Source organism: Limulus polyphemus, unplaced genomic scaffold (assembly GCF_000517525.1).
Source record: "Limulus polyphemus unplaced genomic scaffold, Limulus_polyphemus-2.1.2 Scaffold674, whole genome shotgun sequence".
Lineage (NCBI taxonomy): Eukaryota > Metazoa > Arthropoda > Merostomata > Xiphosura > Limulidae > Limulus > Limulus polyphemus.
Genome location: NW_013666284.1, coordinates 313,695 through 334,834, shown reverse-complemented (window position 1 = coordinate 334,834; position 21,140 = coordinate 313,695). Strand labels below are relative to the sequence as shown.

Genomic DNA, 21,140 nt, shown 5'->3' with positions numbered 1-21,140 from the left:
ATCCTGTACTTTGGCGAATGCTCTAGTATTTACTAGATATAGGGTAGTCGGGTATATAAAAGAGGGGGACAACGTGACGCGGTAATGTGTGTTTCGACAGTGAGTAATTGAACTGCAGTCAGAGAGCACGAGAGACGTTACAGCGTTTGTTTAGCGCGATTGTTGAAGTTGAGTGTATCGTAAAGTTGTATTCGGAAAGAATAAACCAGTTTTATTAAGTAAAGAACTTGTGTCGCTAAAGTTTCGTCGGAACAAAGTTACGGAAAGTTAATTAACAAACGGAGACGTAACAATATAATACATAAGATTGATAATGTTGTTTACAGTCAATAAAACATGCAAGGTAAATATAGGCTGTGAATAAACATAGATTATATAAATCTTCTGATCAAAAAGCATTTTAACTTATTTCAAATGAAGAATTAAATTACCTGTTGATGATTAACAAAGTTTGACTGTTTTTGTAAAACAATAACATCACTGTCTTCTACATAAGGTAGTTGTCTTGGACTGAAAGGACAAAGTTTTACAATCACTAACTATACATAAAACAGAAAGATACACAATAGTCTTCTTCATTTTTCTATAAAATACTTTAATAATATAAATTAAAATACAGCAAACCATTTAACACTAAGCACCAGAATATAGCTTAATAGCAGACATTAGGTGACAAAGTTTAAATTAAACGTTAAAATCCTTTTCTCCTTTCACATGCACTGACATTCTAACATAGACAGAAACTTGCAATAAAATTTTACACTTCTCAGTTCTATGACACATGCAGATATGACTGATAAATATTTCTTTGTTCCTCTACACTCAAAATTCAGAAACATGATTATAGATTGTACTTTTATTTTGTCTCTCAGTAAACTTTGAAATCACTAAGAATGTTATGTTCTTTTGTTCTGTAGCATATATTTTGTATTGAATTATATAAAACAAATACTACAAAAGTTGAAGTTGTGTGGTTCTGCTTCATGTGATTATATTGTCAAGATCAAAGTTTTCACTAATAATTAACATGTTTCTGCATTACACTAAGTGTGCACAATATATTATAAACAAGTTTTGTGTGAAAAAAAGAAATGCAATACTGCCTAATTTTTGGATCAGTCTGGTGTATTAAATATGTTCTAAAATCTTGTCTGTTTTATTCCACTTAATATCAAGGTCATATTCCTCTAAAATTCCTTATCTCGTGCTTTCTTTGGCAAGATTTTTTTTAATGTATACTACAAATAAAACCAGTAGAATTCAATTTTGCACAATGAAATCAGTTTAATATTTTATTATTTCTTACAGATACTGAAAAAGTATACATTAATATTATAAACTGTTTTTAGCTTTTTATGTTTGCCATACAATTATACTGAAATGCACAAACAAGTGAGACAACACCCATTTGCCATAAGATTCACGCTTTCTTTACATAGCAATTTTGAATGCAACATTAAACATGGTAAATACACTTATACACTTACTGTCATATACATTATCTATAAATTTATTTTTTTGTGGCAGATTGAAAAAAAAATATATAATTGCCAAATACACATACACAATACATTTTAGATACTGATATTTATGACCAGTGCTTCACATTTATCTTTTTATTTAAATAAACAAAATGTTGCAAGTCATAACAGTACTAAGTCTAACCTCTGTGAGTTGTTTGGTATGGAACTCATCATCTGATCTTGCAGGAAGTGAATTCGTTCTGTCAAATGTGAATTTACTGGGCCTAGAAAAGAAGAAAGCCAATATATTCATTTAGATCTTTATTTGCTTCAAAACTACCATTCTAGTGCCAACCATTTTATTCGTACTGAAACATTGCTATAGATATTGCCTAAGCAATCCAAACAACTACCAAAGCACAAAGTCAGCAGATTCTTACAAAACTAATATTATGCATTAGCCAAAGAAATAAAACACCAATTAAACAAAATAAAAAACCATGAGTTTGCTGGCTAACAGGTTCTTAAAAGAAATTGATAACCTGTCAGTTCAGCATATGCTGAAATAATGAGTTCATAATACATAACGTTTTGGGACTTATTGGTCCGTCTCAGCTGTTCCATCCTCTAAACTAAACCAAAACTATTAATAAATAAATTTAAAAAAAGATCTGTTAAGTATGAAAAAAAGATGATGCATCAACACTATCAATTCCTTTTACAATCTTAAACACCTCAATCAGATCCCCCTAACTCTTTATTTTTTTAAGAGAAATCAATTTGAGAAATTTCAACCTCTTCTGGTATGACAACCCCTCCCTCCCAGGCATCATTCTAGTAACCCTTCTCTGAACCCTTTCTAACAATTCAATGTCTTTCCTAATACAAACAGCCCAAGACTGAACACAATATTGCAAGTGTTTTTTTTCATCAGTGACCTATACAATGAAATTATACCCTCATACACAGTTTAACAAATTACTTTTATTTCTATAAAATGCTTCTAAGAAAATCAGCTTTTGATTAAACACAGTTGCTCCTTGCTTTTTTTAAAAGGTTGTTGTCTGAATAAATGTGCAAGTTCATGGAACAACCTACTTCCCTTATTAATGATAAAACAAAAATTAAATACAGAAAATGTGTATTTCAATGGTAAACCATCCCATGAATTTTTTCTTAAAAACTATGGTACATAAAATGTGCACAGCTGAACAACGATACATTAATTCACCTGTTATAACCACAAATTTCAACCATTTCTTATTGTCATGTTATTAAACCTCTAGTTATGAGGTAAAAGTGAATTTCATGCAATATGCATATCTTTTGCAACTTTAAACATGCATGCTCTTTATGTCATAAAAAACACAATATAAAGAAAGAAAAAGGAATTTTGGTTTGTAATTTGAACTCAGGTTCTGTTTGTTAACCAGATATTCAATGTCTTATAAGGTATTCTCCATTTTAAAATGTTGGTATCTGATCATTTATATTATAACCTCCAGAAGTATAACATAAACATCAGTTGAGCCCATTGTTTAATGTTGAGTATTCTGGCAACATTATTCCACTGTACTGATGTGTTTCACTTCAGCATTCTATCCATGCCTCCACACATCACAAGCTAGATTACAGTCAATGAGAAATGAAAAGCAACAAGATTATGATTTAAATCCAACATCACAGAATTAATGTTCTATGAAGTAAATTAACTACCTGAAAGTTGAAATAAGACTCACTGACTTTCTATATTAAGCTTAAAATACTATTTTGTCATCAATAACTCCATTTAACCTTAAGTGTATAGACAACGAAAATAATTTATTCCAGTCTAATTTTGCAGCATATTTTGAACAAGTAAATATCTGATTTAATGTGCAACTTCTACAGCCAAAATATTGGAAAAATATTTAAAACCATGTGAATGGACGGCGGCAGTCTTGCAAGTCAAAATCAGAGTCAGTCCAAAGTTCACCAAAATAATACATCAACATAAGCATGATTAAATCAGTATCCAACTTTTACTTAATACATCTGACCTGGCATGATATTCTCACCAGATAAAAGTCCCCTACAATTTAATCTTGTAAAAAATCTATTTATTCTGATAACTTCATTTTTTTTCATTTACAGTTGTACAACAAGAAACAGACAATCAAACAATAGGGAACACATTTCATATCATTCATCTCTGCAAAACAGATAGCCTTGAACAGCAGCATTACAAATTTACTGGTATTCTATGCTCTACAAGCTTTAACTTAGTAAGCTTACACAGTAATGTACTGACCTTTGCCTCTTCTAGCTTTTAGATAGCACTTCACTGCATCATGAGACTGATTACAATTTTCATACAGAATACCAAGATTATTCCAAGCAGGAGAATGGCCACTGTCTATCCGGACTGCATGTCTGTAGGCTCTCAGTGCATCCATGGTCAGGTTTTGTTCCTGGAATAAGACCCTAAAAAAAATACAATTATATATTAATTATTATAAGCATTAAATGTAGTGAAACATAACATAATAAGTTCAAAAACACTGGATGATATTTAATAATGGTGTAAAATTATGAAACAGGTATATCAAAATCAGTGAGAAATGACTGGTTTTTATTACATTCTTGATAGACTATTAATCAATAGCCTTTTTAGGCATTCATTGCTATAGCATTTCTTGGATACTGGTGTCTACCATAGGTCCCATTCAAACATTTTCAGGCATTAACTCTTATAGCATTTTTTTGGTTACTGGTCTCTGTAGTAGGCCCTAATCAACACTTTCAGGCATTCGGTGCTATAGTATTTCTTGGTTGCTGGTGTTTACAGTAGCTCCTTATCAAACAAAAACTTAATGAATGACTGAAAGTATTGATTCATATCTACCACCAACACCAGTAACCAAAAAATGCTATAGCACTGAAGAAAGTGTTGATTAGGAACTACTTTCAATTCCCACTTCCCAACTTTCCTCATCCACCTGACATCAGACTCATTGAACTCAATGGTGATGATTAAGTCGAGTTGGGTCCTGTGGGTACCTGTCTGTCATGATTTGAGCACCTGTGCCCACAGACTTTCTCTACAGTTCTCTTCTCCTCCCCTCAGCTCTCATCCTGTTTCCTTTCCTCCTTCATTTGATCCCATCTATCTACAATGTCTAAGGAGGTGGTTTTTGTCAACACTTCCAAATTTTTTTCCTCACTCCCAATTCAATATCTTATTCACCTAGGATTGTTTTTCAACTCATTTCTCAGCTGTGCACAGCTTTCTTTCCTATAGCATTCCTTGGTATCTACCATAGGTCCTAAACATTTTCAGACATTGAATGCTATAAGTTTTTTTGGTTACTGATGTCTATAGTAGGTCCTAATCAACACTTTTAGGCATTCATTGTTATACTATTTCTTGGTTATTGGTGTTTATAGTAGGCCCTAATTAAACATCTTCAAAAATTCATTGCAATGGCATTCCTTGGTTACTGGTGTCTACAGTAGGTTCTAATCAACACTTTCAGGCATTCAATGCTATAGTATTTCTTGGCTTCTGGTGTTTATAGTAGGTCCTAACCATACACTTTCATGCATTCATTGTTATACTATTTCTTGGTTATTGGTGTTTATAGTAGGCCCTAATTAAACGTTTTTCAAAAATTCATTGCAATGGCATCACTTGGTTACTGGTGTCTACAGTAGGTACTAATCAACACTTTCAGGCATTCAATGCTATAGTATTTCTTGGCTACTGGTGTTTATAGTAGGTCCTAGTCATACACTTTCATGCATTCATTGGTTACTGGTGTCTACAGTAGGTCCTAATCAACACTTTCAGGAATTCATCAGTATAGCATTTCTTGTTTACTGGTGTTCACAGTAGGTCCTAATCAAACATTTTTAGGCATTCATTGCTATAGCATCCTTTAATTACTGGTGTCTACAGTAGGTCGTAATCAACACTTTCAGGCAATCGTTGCTATAGTATTTCTTGACTACTGGTGTCCACAGTAAGTCCTAATTAAAAATTTTTAGGCATTCATTGCTATAGCATCCCTTGGTTACTGGTGTCTACAGTAGGTCCTAATCAACACTTTCAGGTGTTTGTTGCTATAGTTTTTCTTGGTTTCTGGTGTCCACAGTAGGTATTAATCAACATTTTCAGGCATTTATTGCTTCAACTATAGGAGAAAAGTAAAATTAATCCTAAAAGAATATGTAAATTCAGAAACTTCATTAAAAGTGAAATAAAGACTTCACAATTTTATCCAATAAGGAATAAAACTGAAGGCATGATCATAAAAAAAATAACAGTACAGTTGTTAAAAAAATTAAGATATGACAAACATTTGAAGCAAACAGTTGCTTTTCTAGGCCATCTTAATTTTATACAATTTTTGTTATTGTGAAATTAAGAAAGCTGTAAAACAGGCCTTTTACTACTTAAGATTTCTACCGATTTCCCATTAAAAGAAGTTTAACAGTGACAAAGGTTTTGTAAAACTTAAGGTACAATCTTAAAATAAGCATATATACATGTTTCCTTCCTCATGGTGAAAAGACTGCAGAAGATTACGAAACCACAAATAGATCAAATTCAAAACATTCATTCGTTGACAGGTATTTGTATTCCGATGGATAAAATCGACGCCAAAACAAACATTAAAAACATTATACTGCTTAAACCTTGGAAATAACGCATTTGGGGTTTATTTTGCCTATTACAGAGAAATTTTATCAAAATTTAAAATATTAACTTTCACATAGTGATAAGTTCACGATATTAAGAAGACAAAACATGCGTACCACAATTTCGTATGGAACGGGAAGACACTAGACGAATTCCAAAACAGGTGGAGAAAATGTAATAATGTCTCTTTCATCAATGGTTTATATGCGTCATTACATAGTTTATACATTTTTCTTCTTTGACCACAATCCAGCTACAACATGAACACGGGGAAAAGAAAAACAGTAAGAGAGTGGTGTCAATATTTTTTCTTCTAAGATATATACAGATCTAGCGATTTCTAATCAATATTGCGCTGACTAAACTACAACTTGTATATGGAAGCACTGCGTGTTTCTTGAAGTAAATGCTTACTGTTCAACCACAGTTTACCTGATCAAAAGATGGGGTGATCGCTCCCTAGCAGGAATGTAAGATGATTGAAACCGAAAAAAGACTAGTTGTTATTACTGTCCTCAACTCAAGTCCGGCTACAACACTAATTATCTAATACACATGCATTATTGTTTGCTTTACTTTTGGAGATAATGATAATTAGTTTCGATATTTTGTTTGTGTGGTTGTCTTGAACGAGCATTAACTATAGTAATATATATGCACATATATATTATTAATTTACTAATTCATTTATTATGTGTAGTGTAAATCTATTTGTCATTTGAAATCCCCAATAAAAACATCAATAAGGATTATGTTTTATGCGATAGGTGTTTATAATGTAGTTTTCATCATATGGTAAAATATATATAAATATATCGCGAATCAGACGTCAAGCACTAATCCTGTTATACATATTAGCCACTGCTTCAAAATTACTTATTAGATTTTATTATCACCGTGTTTATAAAGGGTGATGTGCTTTTTGTTTCGTTATTCTACTCTAAGCTAAACTCGTTTCAAAGAATTTTGTTTTTCTTTTCTTGATAGTGACAACTGAGAAACCTTTACATGAACAACTATAGAATAAAATTCAGCCATCGACATACCCAAATTAACTCACAAATCATCAAATATGTTATTTCTCAATTACAAAATACATATATTAAATAACTACCAAACGCAAGAAATAAATTTACCTCACTTCAACATTACTTACCCTAATGTAAACCAGGTGTCGGCACTGAGCTTAGGCCAGTTGTGAGCTGGGAGCTCATCCTGCCCCTTCCCACAGCTGCCGTAATAATTACCCAGGAAACACAGGTTGGAACTGGGCGAAAAGTCGACGTGAAGATGATTTTTCAAATGCTGCGAGACGTGTGCCTGGATATGGGGTTTGTCCGTTAACTCTTCAAAAACGTTTATCCACACTACAAGAATGTATACAAAAATTCAGTTTAAATCCCTGTTAAAGTGTCCAGTGCCTTGGTTATTAATAATATATACATTAGCTTTTTACTATAGTTTCATATCCTCTGACAAAAGTAGATCTCACCTGTAATATACAAAATCCACAACGAATATTACGTTGTCAAACTAAAACGATATCCATGTTTACAGATTTTGATGTATAGTACGTAAAGTTGCCCCCCCCCCAGTGGCACAACGGTATGTCTGCGGACTTACAACGCTAGAATCCGAGTTTCGATATCTGTGGTGGGCAGAGCACAGATAGCCCATTGTGTAGGTTTGTGCTTAATTACAAACGAACAAACGTATAGTTATTAAAATAACCGTTTCAATTTTCACGCTCTTGCAGCAGTACCCGTAGCCCCGCCCCTTTTTTACATATCTGGGATATACTACAGCGTATTTACATGATTTTATAATTGAATAAACCCGATAACCCAAGCACTTTCAGAAAATACACGTTTCTTTTCAAGGATGAAATGATGGATCATTCACACTTTATCGCCGAAGAATGAATATGTTCTTCATACCAGATATAAATATCTTCTTACACACTTCTGAATATTTTTTTCGTATATAATCAAAACCTATAGATCAAACGCAGAAAACGAGATAGAAATAGAATCAAAACCTGCTAGTCTCCAGCTTTTTATGGAATCTCTTCTTTGTGGTGGGATGAAATGATTAAAATTCAGTGTGATCAGAACAAAAATCAGTTTTCCTGATATTCATAACTTATATCTCAGTTGAAGTCCTATAGTTGCTTTTGTAACTTTCTTGTTACTTCAAATCTTCGTAGACTGAAAATTCGCAACACTATGGCTAAGTCAAGTAGTTATACATTTACAACTTGTATATAAAACGTCAAAATACATTTTTCTTGTATTTTATTCCAAATTAGTCATATAGCTAAAAGTTTGTTTGTTTTGTTTTGAATTTCGCGCAAAGCTACACGAGGGCTATCTGCGCTAGCCGTCCCTAATTTAGCAGTGTAAGACTAAAGGGAAGGCAGCTAGTCATCACCACCCACCGCCAACTCTTGGACTACTCTTTTACCAACGAATAGTGGGATTGACCGTCACATTATAACGCCCCCACGGCTGAAAAGGCGAGTATGTTTGGTGTGACGGGGATTCGAACCCGCGACCCGCAGATTGCGAGTTGAGCTCCTTAACCACCTGGCCATGCAGCTAAAAGTAAATGTCTATAAATATAAATACAATATTCACTAGCATTTAATGGAACACATTAAAAAATACTATATTGATTGAATGTAAATAACTTTACAATTATAAAAACGGCGAATGCATGCATTTTCATTAATTCATTTGAAAACGTATTATTTTGGATAATTCAATAAAAACAAGAACTCGTATTTATACAACAACTTATGTGGTTGGCTTCTCATCCACAAAAACACAGGAAGTTTCAATAACAACAGTGAAACTAATACTTGTTTTTACGCGACCATGAGAAGTCGTAACTGAGATGGAAACATTCCCTCACACCAGCTCAACTCTACTTAGTTTTACATTAAGCTCTGTCCCTGCTTGAGGGGAAGGGTGGAGGTATTATCATCGTAGCATGACCTGTGATTACAAACTTCCTAATGACGTTCACCAAAGGAAGCCGAGTTGGTCTAATCCATCAAGGAACTGAGCATAACTGTGGTCTGATGGCTATGCTTTCACACTATGAACAGATGGTGATACTGCACCTGTATGAGACTTGGAAGGGGGGGGGGGGTATGGTTCAAAACTTTTATGCAGGAGATACACTTTAGTTTAAAAAAAAAAGTAAAAATGGCGATGGATATCATTCGAGCGCGATCAGGTCTTAGTGTAGTAATTTAAGATCCGAGTTCACAGGCTTCACCCTTAACCTTATAAAAATCTCCATACATAAATCAACACATATTGTAAATTTAGGTATCTGAATACTCCTAAGTAACTCTCTTAGACTAAAATTATTGTGAACTCGCTCAAGTCTATTATCCTGTCAACGAAAGCTGAATCATTAAAACTTTAAAAATTGGGTATTTAAGATCACAAAAATATACGAGCTTAGTAACTTTCAGTAATGATTTCGATTCATTGCACGTATTGTATTTTGTAATATTTTTTTTCCAAAATAAAGTAAGTGACAAGAACAAAAACAGTTTCAGTGGTAAAAGAATTGAAATATTAAACTATATAATGAACACGTGAAGCCAAGGTGTATATATTTATTTAAACTCTGTTACACAAATGTCTGCTAAAACAATGCTTATAAAACTTCCGAACAAAATAAACTTGTAAATGAAAAAAAAAAAAATCCAAAAATACGATAGGATTGTTTTAATTGTTAATTTCAGATTTCTTTGAGATACAGTAGGTTAATGAAATCTAAAACCCTGGAACGTTTCTTTAACTTCTTTATGTTTAATTAATCTTCATGATGGAGCACATTCTTACTAACTAACCCAGTGAAAGAACCACTATGAAATCGTGCTTCAGTGTGCCATTAAATTGATGATGGTTTAATTAGTGGAGTTTCCGTATATTATAATACAACTCTTGCTGGGCAATCAGTTTTATTTCAGTAAAAACATATGTACGTACATTCTACATATATTAAGCACAGAAGCCAGAGTTTCTTACAAAATCCCAACTCGAATTACACGAAATAGGATTTGTTTGTATTCGTGAAATACTACAAGAGCTCTCTGCGCTAACAGTCCCTAATTTTGAATTGATAGACTAGAGAGAAAGTGACTTGTCAACAGTATCCACTGTCTACTCTTGGACCAACTTTAATCGAATAGTGAAATTCAAACGTCACTCTTATAACGCACACGCGGTCCCAAAGTGCGGAGCGTAATTCTGCGGTAACAGGATGTAAACCAAGAATTCTCAATGTAACAGTTCTACATATTAACCATTAGGCCACACCTGGGCCATATAAGAAGTATCATGCAAACCAAAATGAGCTTATTTGAGATTCAAACATTAGTTTCTTCTTCACGATTTATATTTATTATAATAGCATTGAACAGTTATAGCTCGCTAAAAACCTCTAAGTGGGGAACTATTAATCTATACACATTACATAAGGTTATGAAATCTGAACTGTCTATGACATAAACACATCCTTAGTGTATAAAACATCCAACTATTCATTATTGGGTATGGAACGAAACAACACAAGTAAATTAGTTTTATCATGTTTTCTGGACACTATTACTTCCGAAACTATTTTCTGCTATATAGCTATGACATAAACACATCCTTAGTGTATAAAACATCCAACTATTCATTATTCGGTATGGAACGAAACAACACAAGTAAATTAGTCTTATCACGTTTTCTGGACACTGTTACTTCCGAAACTATTTTCTGCTATATAGCGAAAGGCTAATGAAATATAAACTCAACATATTTTCCCACATTCTGTTTAATTCTATTCCCAGAATTTTACTCATTTCCATTCATTATGTTTTATAAACTCGCCTGATTAGGTAGACTTGCAAAAGTGCAGAAAATAATTAAATTTTTATTAACGGTATTTACATTTACATATTTTGGGTGCAAATATATGATTTATACCAAGTCTAAAATAACCAAGTATTTCCATTTGAACGTAGACGCAGACAACTAACTAACTGAGGCGATACGACTGACAGAATGCATAAAAAATGTATAACAGTCATAGACAAAGATAGTATAGTCATAAAGAAAAAAATAGCTACGTAGAAAGCACACTTTTTGTGATATATTTCCAACGAAGATACGAGTAATATTTTTCAGAATATGGCCTGTTTTACCTGGAATCACGATACGACAGTCCAACCCTCCCTTCCACTTAGTTTAAAGACAATATATGACAACTACATCCAGTGAACTTTATAGCAAGATAAAAACAATTCCAATACTAGGAAAACAAAGTCGTTGTCCTGGTAAAGTTCTTTGAAATAACAGGTTATCCCTTTCATATATATTTCGTACAGTATTTTTCTTATCAAAGATTCATGAAATGATCTTTGTAGCAGAATGCCCAAATATCACGTAGCACGTCAAATTACAGAGCACAGCATACTAATTTCCAAAGTATGTAATGATTTCTGCTTAATATTAAAACATACGGGAATTGACTACGTATAAATTGACATTGTAGTGTGCTAACACTTTTTTTTTCAAAATTTACTAGTAGTTTTCATAGATAGTCTAGCCTAGTTTTTGTTAGCTCCAAATCACCAAGAAACGCACACACTGAAATAAGACAGACATGTGTGAACTGCAGAGTTAATTAACTCGACAAGTCATCCCAATGAAACGTGAAAGGATGATCAGACGACAATGCAGAAACGATTTTGAAATAAAGCACATTAGCAGATTTTTAGAAATAAAAAGGATTAAATGTACCATTAAGTTTCTACGTAGTTCGTCCAATGGCTTGAAGCCTCTTTTTTTTTAGATTTTTTTCTCGAGACTTTGTCAAGAAAATTGAGATCACTTCTGCCAAACCGAAACAAGTTTTAACAATAAAATTAGACGATCCGAAATTTCGTGTAGTTAACTTTCATCTTCTAAAGTATTTCAATTTTTATTAACGTTTATCTTAATTTATGGTTATATATTTGTTAACACATAACTTACGTACTTTTAATGGCGTAAATGAATAAATTAAATGGAAGAGAAAATCAAACTTGACTGAAATGTTGACATAGTTATTAATTACAGGGTAATTCTGACATGTTACAAAGTAGGGATATATAAAAAATAAAACTGTACACTGTCAAATTTTACTTACCCAAAAATTATTGTCTTTAGCCAGCAGTCGTACAAAAAATATCAGTGATCCATAACAATTAATTTGTGACATGCTGCATCATATCAGCGATAAACGTTTCAAAACGCACGTGGTCAGAGTTATTTTATACAGATGTTCATCAGATCTCTCTGTAACAAAACTTGGACTGCTGCCAAGGATCTCTCATGGAATACTTAAAGAACGTAAGGTGAAGTAGCGCATAATATGCTACAGACACCTACGTGCACCGGAAGTTTGACAGGAACTGGCCTTGTCACGAGCCGCGTGGCTTGGCCCAAACGTGGTGAGAAAATGGTACAGTATCTCAATCCACCCACGCGACACGAGCGTGCGATGCCCTAAATTTCATTGTTATTAATAGATGAATTCTCATAGTAACATACTACCTCAAATAGAAATAAATTAATCTTACAAACAACTGAACAGCTGTTATCGCTTTTTCTGTGTAACTAACACTGTTACTTAGATAATTTAAATACATTTTTTAATAAAACTACCAGTCCTGCAAGTTATGCCAAATATCTCATGAAATATGAGGAAAGTGTGATACTATTAGCTATATTTAGTTTTGTCTCCCAGTACTTCAAAATTACCCATCTTTCTTTCACAGCAATCTTGCTTTTTTTTTAAAGGAAGCTTAGAATTTTTAACGAATCGACAAACTTGTAACATTTATATTGATGTAGTCATTGCTTCGCACGAAACTCGGCAAAATGTTTCATTTTTGAATTTGTAAGCACTAGCTGAATGAATGCCTGTTTATTATGTATTATTGGCTTTGAATGGTTGAAATACAATAACATCTTTTTAATTAAACAAAAAAAGCTTACTTTTTAACTGTTGAATTGTCATATCAAACCATCGTTGTCCAATCAAATTTGCCGATATTGTTCGGCACATAACGCAGAAACAAAAAACTACAAATAAAATATATATACATTTTGTAGCAGGTTACTGCACCACGTCTACCTTTACAAGGGCAGCATGGGATTCTGCAAATAGTAAACTGTAATCAGTACCTTTGGTTTAAGACTTTTTTTATTAATTTCAAGCACGGTAAGCTTATTCAGTGAATGAAAACTTGCGTTTGAAAAAAAAAATTGTCTGGAAAGATTAATTATTAGGTTTATAATTAAACAGACCTGTGGAATCTATTGTTATTCTTCTTTATCAGGTTAGTCTAACATGTATGACTACAGTAGTTTTATTCTGAGGCATGGCATCTACAAAGAATTACAAGGTAGATAGAAGTAAGCATAGCCCTAACAACTGTTACAGTCACGGAAGGTTTTTTTTACAATTCATATTATACACTTGAGCGTAGACATCCGCTGATTGGACAGCGAAGCATGATGTAGAATTCATAATAAAATAAAACAAGGCAATCTTGTGTTCAAACGATTATTCATAACATTACTTTGAACAGTATTTATGTCCGAAAACCTTGCTCTTGGTATTTAAAGATAATCTTCATATTTTTGGCAAAATGATATATAATGGCATGCAATAGAACGCTGTGGCATATTTACTACTTTTTTAAAATCTATCTTCGTGATTTTTTCTTTTTTAGCATTATCCAATGGCTTTTTTTTTTCTGTAAAAAAAACAGTTTTCTATACACACGTTCTTTTGTCTCCTGCTACCACTTTATAAGAAGATTCAATAACATCAAGAATATTGGAATGTTCATATTCCTTATTATCAGTTTAGCTATTATCATGTCTATAAATGAACCATATTGCAATGATTTATATAGGTGTAGTAGAAATTATGACACAGCTGTGATTTTCTATGTTCGTCTGTTCTTCTCAGAACATTTTTGTTAACGATAAGGTCAAATTTGATGTTCAACAACAATTCTCTTGTTGATAGCCACGGATCAAAAACATAACAGTTTTTACTGATGCAGTTTTGGTTTACAATTATAGTTTAATTCAGTGAAGTTTAAGATATAAACGAAAATCTAGTTGTTTAATATGCTGAAGAATAAATGTGCTTTACATACAAAACATACTCTAAATTCTTACACGTATCCGTTTCACCAACTATTTTGTATTATAAGCCGAATATTGGTCTTTCACATAAAGCAATGTTTATATTATGCACTAATGTATTAACAATAATACATTGTTTAATACTGTTTATCGTAACCAGGTTACCAAGCTCTACAGCTCTCATTAAGATCATTTTTAATTGAAAATAGTGTTACAACGTGACAGGAAGTTTGAACTAATTTCTAATAAATTCAGTTCGGATTTCCGAGTAGGATTACCAAAGTGTATGAAATAAGAGAACAATAATATGAATTTTTTCTGACAAAGTGTCGATGTGTACTATATATATATCGGACTAAAACATTTCGGGGTCATAAGAAATAAGTGTTATAAATCATTATATATCTTAACAACGTTTTCACCATTTTCACATTTTCTTTCTCCGTCAAAATCTAGTATTTGGGCATTAAAGTTGTGAATGATGAAAAAAATAGCCGCCCAGTATACTTTGTTTAACTAAGGATTGAGAGCAACACAATAGCAACGACAATTTTCTTCGGGGCTGGACGTGACCAGTGGATAGTATGTGAATAAGAAGATTCGTGGGTCGCGAGAAAAACGTGCTTCGCATTTTAGAGCCATGGGTGCACAATAAAAGTGGAGGTCGAATTCCACTATTCAGTCAAACAGTAATAATTCACGAGTTGACATTGGATGCTGTTGACTAGCTGCCTTCCCTCTGTCTAACAGCTCAAAATTAGGGACGGCTATGGGCAAGTTGCCATTGTGTAGCTTTGAGCAAAAGTTTTAAACAGAACATATTCTTTAAACTGTTTTAACAAAATCACAGGAGTGTTACAAGAACTATTTTCTAATTTAAAAGCATTTTTCAGCAAAGCCCATTATGTCAATCACAGGGTAAAAAAAATCATTATTAACTTTCACTGGGGAAAAGTAGATCAATTAAAAAAATAGCAGTGACTATACGTCTGATAAAGCTAGAGGTTATCACGTGGCTTAACATTACACTTTAAATTGTTTTATGCAGTTTCTACTTGTGAAATGTTCGTTTGATAAACGTGAAACTCCAAGGTAAAAAGAATGCCTAAGAATAGCAAGTTACAGATTAAAGGTCAAGGTGAATTTGTTATTCTGAATACTTTATTTTGCTAGCTTTTGTAAGATAACGGAAATCACCTGTCAGGGTACAGTATACTCTAAATGATGAAAGCTTAACGGTTGTAGGAAGTTAATTATTTTGAGTATTTAAAGGGTTAGCGTCAAATACACCCACTTACGTACAACTTTTACCTATATTTCTTTTACATGATATTTATTTATTATTTATTAAATTTGTGATAATTACTGAACAGTGCCAAAACTATGAGCCTGAAGTAACTGCACTATTTAAGTTTTAGTACAAGGTGCAGTCACAAAAAATTCTTAGCAATACACCATCCAGGAGACATCAAACCTAAACCTGAGAAGACTACAAAACAAGTCCAAGATACGTGGGAAAGTTGGCAGTTGTTGGGACTTGTAACGTTGTCCAATGTGAAGAATGACAGAGCTTTGAACAGAAAATAATGGGAACGACACTGCTCAAGGTCACAGTCACCGCTGAGGTAGGAGCTGCGCGAAACACTAGGAATTGCAATGTTTATTTAGAATTTTCGCGCAAACTACAGAAAAGTTATTTGCGCATAACCGTCCAAAATTTTGAACTGATAGACTTGAGAGAATGCAGTTAGTCAACAACACCCACCGCCAACTTCTGAGCTACTCTAAGCGAATAATGGGATTTTATCTGTTACTCTCATAACATACTCAAAGCTTCAAACTGCAGAGCACGTTTTAGCGGCAACGGACCGCGAACCATAAACTCGCGGATTCACAATCAAGCACACTAACCATTAAGTTAATCCCGGCCCAGGTGTGGTAATGTATTGCTGCTTTATTAGTTGAGGTTAAAGTTGAAGAATTAACTATCGGTGGTTCAGAACAGACATTTTATTGTACCTGATTATCAGTATGTGAGCACAAGTGTATTCAATGTATAACGGCTCTTAAGGAAAAAAAGGTCCTAAAAAGAATGAATTTTTTAATGAACAACGTTAGTTTGATTCCTAAAACAAACAGTGGCACATGGATTTCCGTATCTAGACGGATGAACAGCATACAGATTAGTAACTAATTTCTCAAAAGCCGTAAAAGTTTTCGTTTTGAAAGGCCTGAGGCAGTATTTTCTTGTACTTCTGTCCGTCTCTAAACACTAACCAATCTTCCACAGTCGCCAATATAGAAGGATTTCGAAATAACACTAATGAAAAATTAAATTGTAACACATGTTTGCCCGCAGACATAAACAATTCTAGCTATGTGTGTAAGAGCTTGCTATGTCGGTTCCGACACACACAAAGCAAGGGAAGTTCATGATGAAATTCACGAGCTAAATTGGTTTTCAATACTTCGCTAACCGTCGCAGCTCAAAATCTCATCATGCGACAATCTGAAAAAAAGAGATTACTCAAAAAGTCATAATAAATGTATTTTCTTTAACAAACGTTTATAACAAATTTATTCTATTTCAAATTTCATTAACTTCCTGTTTTAACAAATCCTATTATTTCAACTTTTTTTTTTCACTGTTGTAATTCTATTTCTATATATCTCATTGTATCTTACCATTGTTGTATGTTTGTTGGTTACGGATTACGCGCAATGCTACACGAGCACTATCTGCGCTAGCCGTCCCTAATTTAGCAGTGTAAGACTAGAGGGAAGGCAGCTAATCATCAACACCCACCGCCAACTCTTGGGCTACTCTTTTACCAACGAATAGTGGGATTGATCATCACATTATAAAACCCCCACGGCTGAAAGGGCGAGCATGTTTGGTGTGACGGGGATTCGAACCCGCGACCCGCAGATTGCGAGTCGAGCTCCCTAACCACCTGGCCATGCCGGGCCTACCATTGTTGTAACAACAAATATGGTAAAACTTGCTCAATAAATATTGAACTGTAGAGATAAAATTAAAACACTGATTGTGTTAGTAGTTTTTCTCATTGACAAACCACATTTACCGTTTTCTTTTATGTAATTAATGTTCCTTTTTTATGTAAAATTTGCATATTTTTCGGTAAGTCCTGGGACAATTTCCCTGCTATTCTCACCTATTACGCCATTGCTATACATTTTCATAATGTCCACAATTGCATATATAACATTAAATCTGATTTTAAAAAAGGTTATTTCTTTAAACTTTAAGACTAAATCACGCCTCTTGAAACTGCTATGTCTTTAATAGTCATAAATGTAGCTGCTAGGTAATTCTCCGCCACTAGATAAAATTCTCAAGTAGAAAACTGTTAAAGTTTAAAAACACGCAAACTTTCAAATCAACCAGTGTAGTGCCAAAATTTCCAGATTGTATCCAGTTGTTACTTTGCTTCCAATGCAGGGTAGAAAGGTTAAATATTGAATTTCCTTATAGAATGAACTACAGTTGTATTTAACGATTAAACAGCAGGGATGATATTCTAATATCTTAAAAACAGTCCCAGACAAGAAACAAAATATCTGTGTGACAACTTGGAAATTTCAAACAGGTCACTTCAATTACAGCATTTAGCTCATTTTCATTTTACAAATTTTGTGGGTCGGAAGTGGCCAAATGGTTAGCTTACCCAGACTGTGAATTCGGGAGAGTCCTTGTCCACTTCTCGTTGCCGCAAAAACGCGCTCTGCACCTTAAGGCCGTGAGAGGGAAATGAGAATGACGGTCAAATTCTACTGTTCGATTGGACAAGAGAAGCTCAATAGTTAGTGGAGGGTGTTGTTGATTAGCTGCCTTTTCTTTAGCCTATCGTTTGAAAATTAAGAGCAGATACCCTTTGTGAAGCTTTACCAAACCAGTTTTGTTTAATGAATCAGTAAGTATTATCCAAATATCGATATATGCTTCAGTCTGATATTCACATATAAAAATTAGTATGAAATCATTTCTTTGTTACCCAAGCCCCCGTGGTGGGCAGAGCACAGATAGCCCATTGTGTAGCTATGTGCTTAACTACAAACAAACAAACAAAAATCGTTACCCAAACGTCTTTGAACGATTTATTAGAACGAGAACAAACGTAAAACTTGTATTATATCCAAGGGTAATTAATGAGTTACAGTAATGATTTAATTAACCCCTAATTTATTTTCCATAAAAATATTTGATGAAAAAAATAAAAGACTTAATTCTTCCTAGGAACAATAAAATATGTTTTCATTAATGTAGGTAACAGCCCAAAGACTGTACGTGTGCTTATATTTATAAGTAAAGGGTCATCTGCTGATCAATCGTGTAAATGAAAATGAATATAAATGAAAAGTAAAGTTAACAGAAAGCTATGATCAATATATATATTTGGAATTAGCAAGTGAATTTTGGAAAACATTGTCCACTATCTTTCTTTACTGGTTTTTGCCTAGATTTCTATCTGGTGGACCCGCTGACTCCATGAGAGTATGGAAGTTTAATGAGTCGGAACCTCAGAGGCTCAAGCCTGAAGGTACTCGCATGACTGAATCAACATAGCCGATACTTATCTTAAAGGTTATTTCAGAGAATAGCTAGGCAAATGTTACTGGCAAAATAGGCCATACAGAGGCGTAGGCAGAAATATATAAAAGTGCTTCTTTTAGAGGAAATGAGTGACAAAGCCATAATAGGGGGTCCAAGAGCACGGAAAGGTTTATAATTTTTACCGAGAAGGTGCGTTTTGATGGTACTTGAGGCCTTTATATTCGTTTAACATAGGTTTTAAAGAAAATAGATGCATACGCTGATGTGCCATTATACCTAAATTCGCAAAAAAAGGTCAATGTATTTATCCATAATTATTTACGTTTCTGTAAGTCTTAAATAAAATGAATGAATGTTAACAACGAATGTCTGAATCAGATGAACCAACTGTTTAATTTTTTGGTAACAAAGTAGGGTCTACACGAAATCCGAAAAAAAAAGTTGGAATAAAATCTAGAGATCTGTTAGGCTTGATCTGAAGAATCTTTTGCTGTGGCTTTTCCTATGGATATAGTGGTCGTAGTGGTTTTCTGTCTCCATAAAGTTATCATTCTCTGTCGATGTCTGTCTACACCTTCCAACGATTATATAAATATAACTGGTCTGTAAGTAAATATGCGCTTTTTTTCGGTCGTTTGGCATTTTTATTAGCATTAAAGGGACTTTTTTCTTTGGCCTCTTTTACGGCTATATTTTTCTGCAACTGATATTTTGTCATGATCGCATCTACATATGCTGCACCGATAAGCACGTCGAGTGTTTTGCTACCTTACACTTGGAAGTAAGCTTTGAACCTGGTGTTTCCGACATCTGTTCTCCGAAATTATAAGTACAATCTTGACAGAAAATCTACTGGGTGTCCTTACAGTTCACGATGGTTATTTCCTTCGTGAGAATTTCTTATATATATTGTATTACAATAACGCCATGACCTCAGGCAAAGTTTAGTAAATGTCTTCATCTACGAAAAAAAATAAAAAAATAAATCATTCTATCTTCTCCAGTACATATTCCATAAAATATGCAAGAAAGTTGGAGATATGCCAGATATGTGTCTCCAGTAGATGAAATACCGTAAGAGGTGGCCCGGCATGGCCAGGTGGTTAGGGCGCTCGACTCGCAATCTGTGGGTCTCGGATTTGAATCCCCGTCACATCATACATGCTCGTCCTTTCAGCCGTGGGGGCATTATAATGTGACGGTCAATCTCACTATTCGTTGGTAAAAGAGCAGCCCAAGAGTTGACGGTGGGTGGTGATGACTATCTGCCTTCCCTCTAGTCTTACACTGCTAAATTAGGGACGGCTAGTGCAGATAGCCCTTGTGTATTGCATTAAATTCAAAAACAAACAAACCTTACGAGGTCTGGTTGACTCACAGATTTGTTGTTAAGAGTATATTTCCTTATTACGTTATGGTAAACGAAAGACCTAAGACAGGCAATATACTTTTTCATGAGCAACTTTTCTTTAGAAATTGGGCCCGGCATGGCCAGGTGATTAGAGTGCTTGACTCGCAATCTGAGGATCAGTAAACAAAAGTATACTAATAACCACTACGCAAAACCAAAAATTTTCTAAACCCTGGCAAACTATTATGAGTGTAAGTGTTGATTAATCAAAAACTACTGCTTTAGAAAACGGTGACAAGTTTAAAATATCAATCAGTAGATATCCCCTTGTGACTTAGTAACTCATGAGGAAAGGGATAAAGGAACGTTTCAGGCACTGTTTATTAACATTAGTTTCTATTGTACCTTTACAATCTACATACCACCTTGTACTCCCTCCTATTTTTGAATATTTATTCTAACTGTAAACAGTCCTTTATCCTTCCTACGTCACGAGTTACTACTAATACAAACGCATTCAAAAATGTATTAAAGTTTAAATAAATCTATAGATTTTGAAAGATAACTTTCCAACAAAGCTCCTTGGGGAATTCATGTCTACCTTGATTAGCCTCTTATATGCATATATATTATTATTATTATTATTACTAAGCTAACTTATAACTGGTTAAGAGTCAAAGTACGAACCAGAAAATTATGCTTAACATTCATCACCCTAATCCAGGCTGATTATTATCTGGCTGAATTTCACATGCACGATGTTGAAATGTATAGAGGCTGATGTAAAATAGCTTTGAAACTTATTCTTGTATTAACTCGAAAAGTGTTATAATCCAATTCATTTTTATTCGCTTTTAAC

General features: G+C 33.7%; 1 protein-coding gene across 3 annotated transcripts in view; it reads right to left on the bottom strand.

The window, feature by feature from the left end:
* LOC106459882 (lysine-specific demethylase 6A-like) overlaps positions 1–12,406 on the bottom strand; it is a 43,644-nt gene extending 31,238 nt beyond the window's left edge. For 2 of the 3 annotated variants that reach the window (XM_022386453.1, XM_022386454.1), the window contains exons 1-5: positions 7,301–7,398; positions 6,261–6,397; positions 3,754–3,926; positions 1,666–1,747; positions 432–510 (exon numbers count right to left, since the gene is read on the bottom strand). In XM_022386453.1, coding sequence (XP_022242161.1) covers positions 432–510; positions 1,666–1,747; positions 3,754–3,926; positions 6,261–6,373 — 447 coding nt within the window. In that variant the 5' untranslated portion in view covers positions 6,374–6,397; positions 7,301–7,398. Of the gene's footprint in view, positions 1–431; positions 511–1,665; positions 1,748–3,753; positions 3,927–6,260; positions 6,398–7,300; positions 7,512–12,339 lie in introns of those variants that run through there. The other variant, XM_022386455.1, reaches the window with a different exon arrangement.
* Between the last annotated feature and the right edge of the window lie 8,734 nt (positions 12,407–21,140).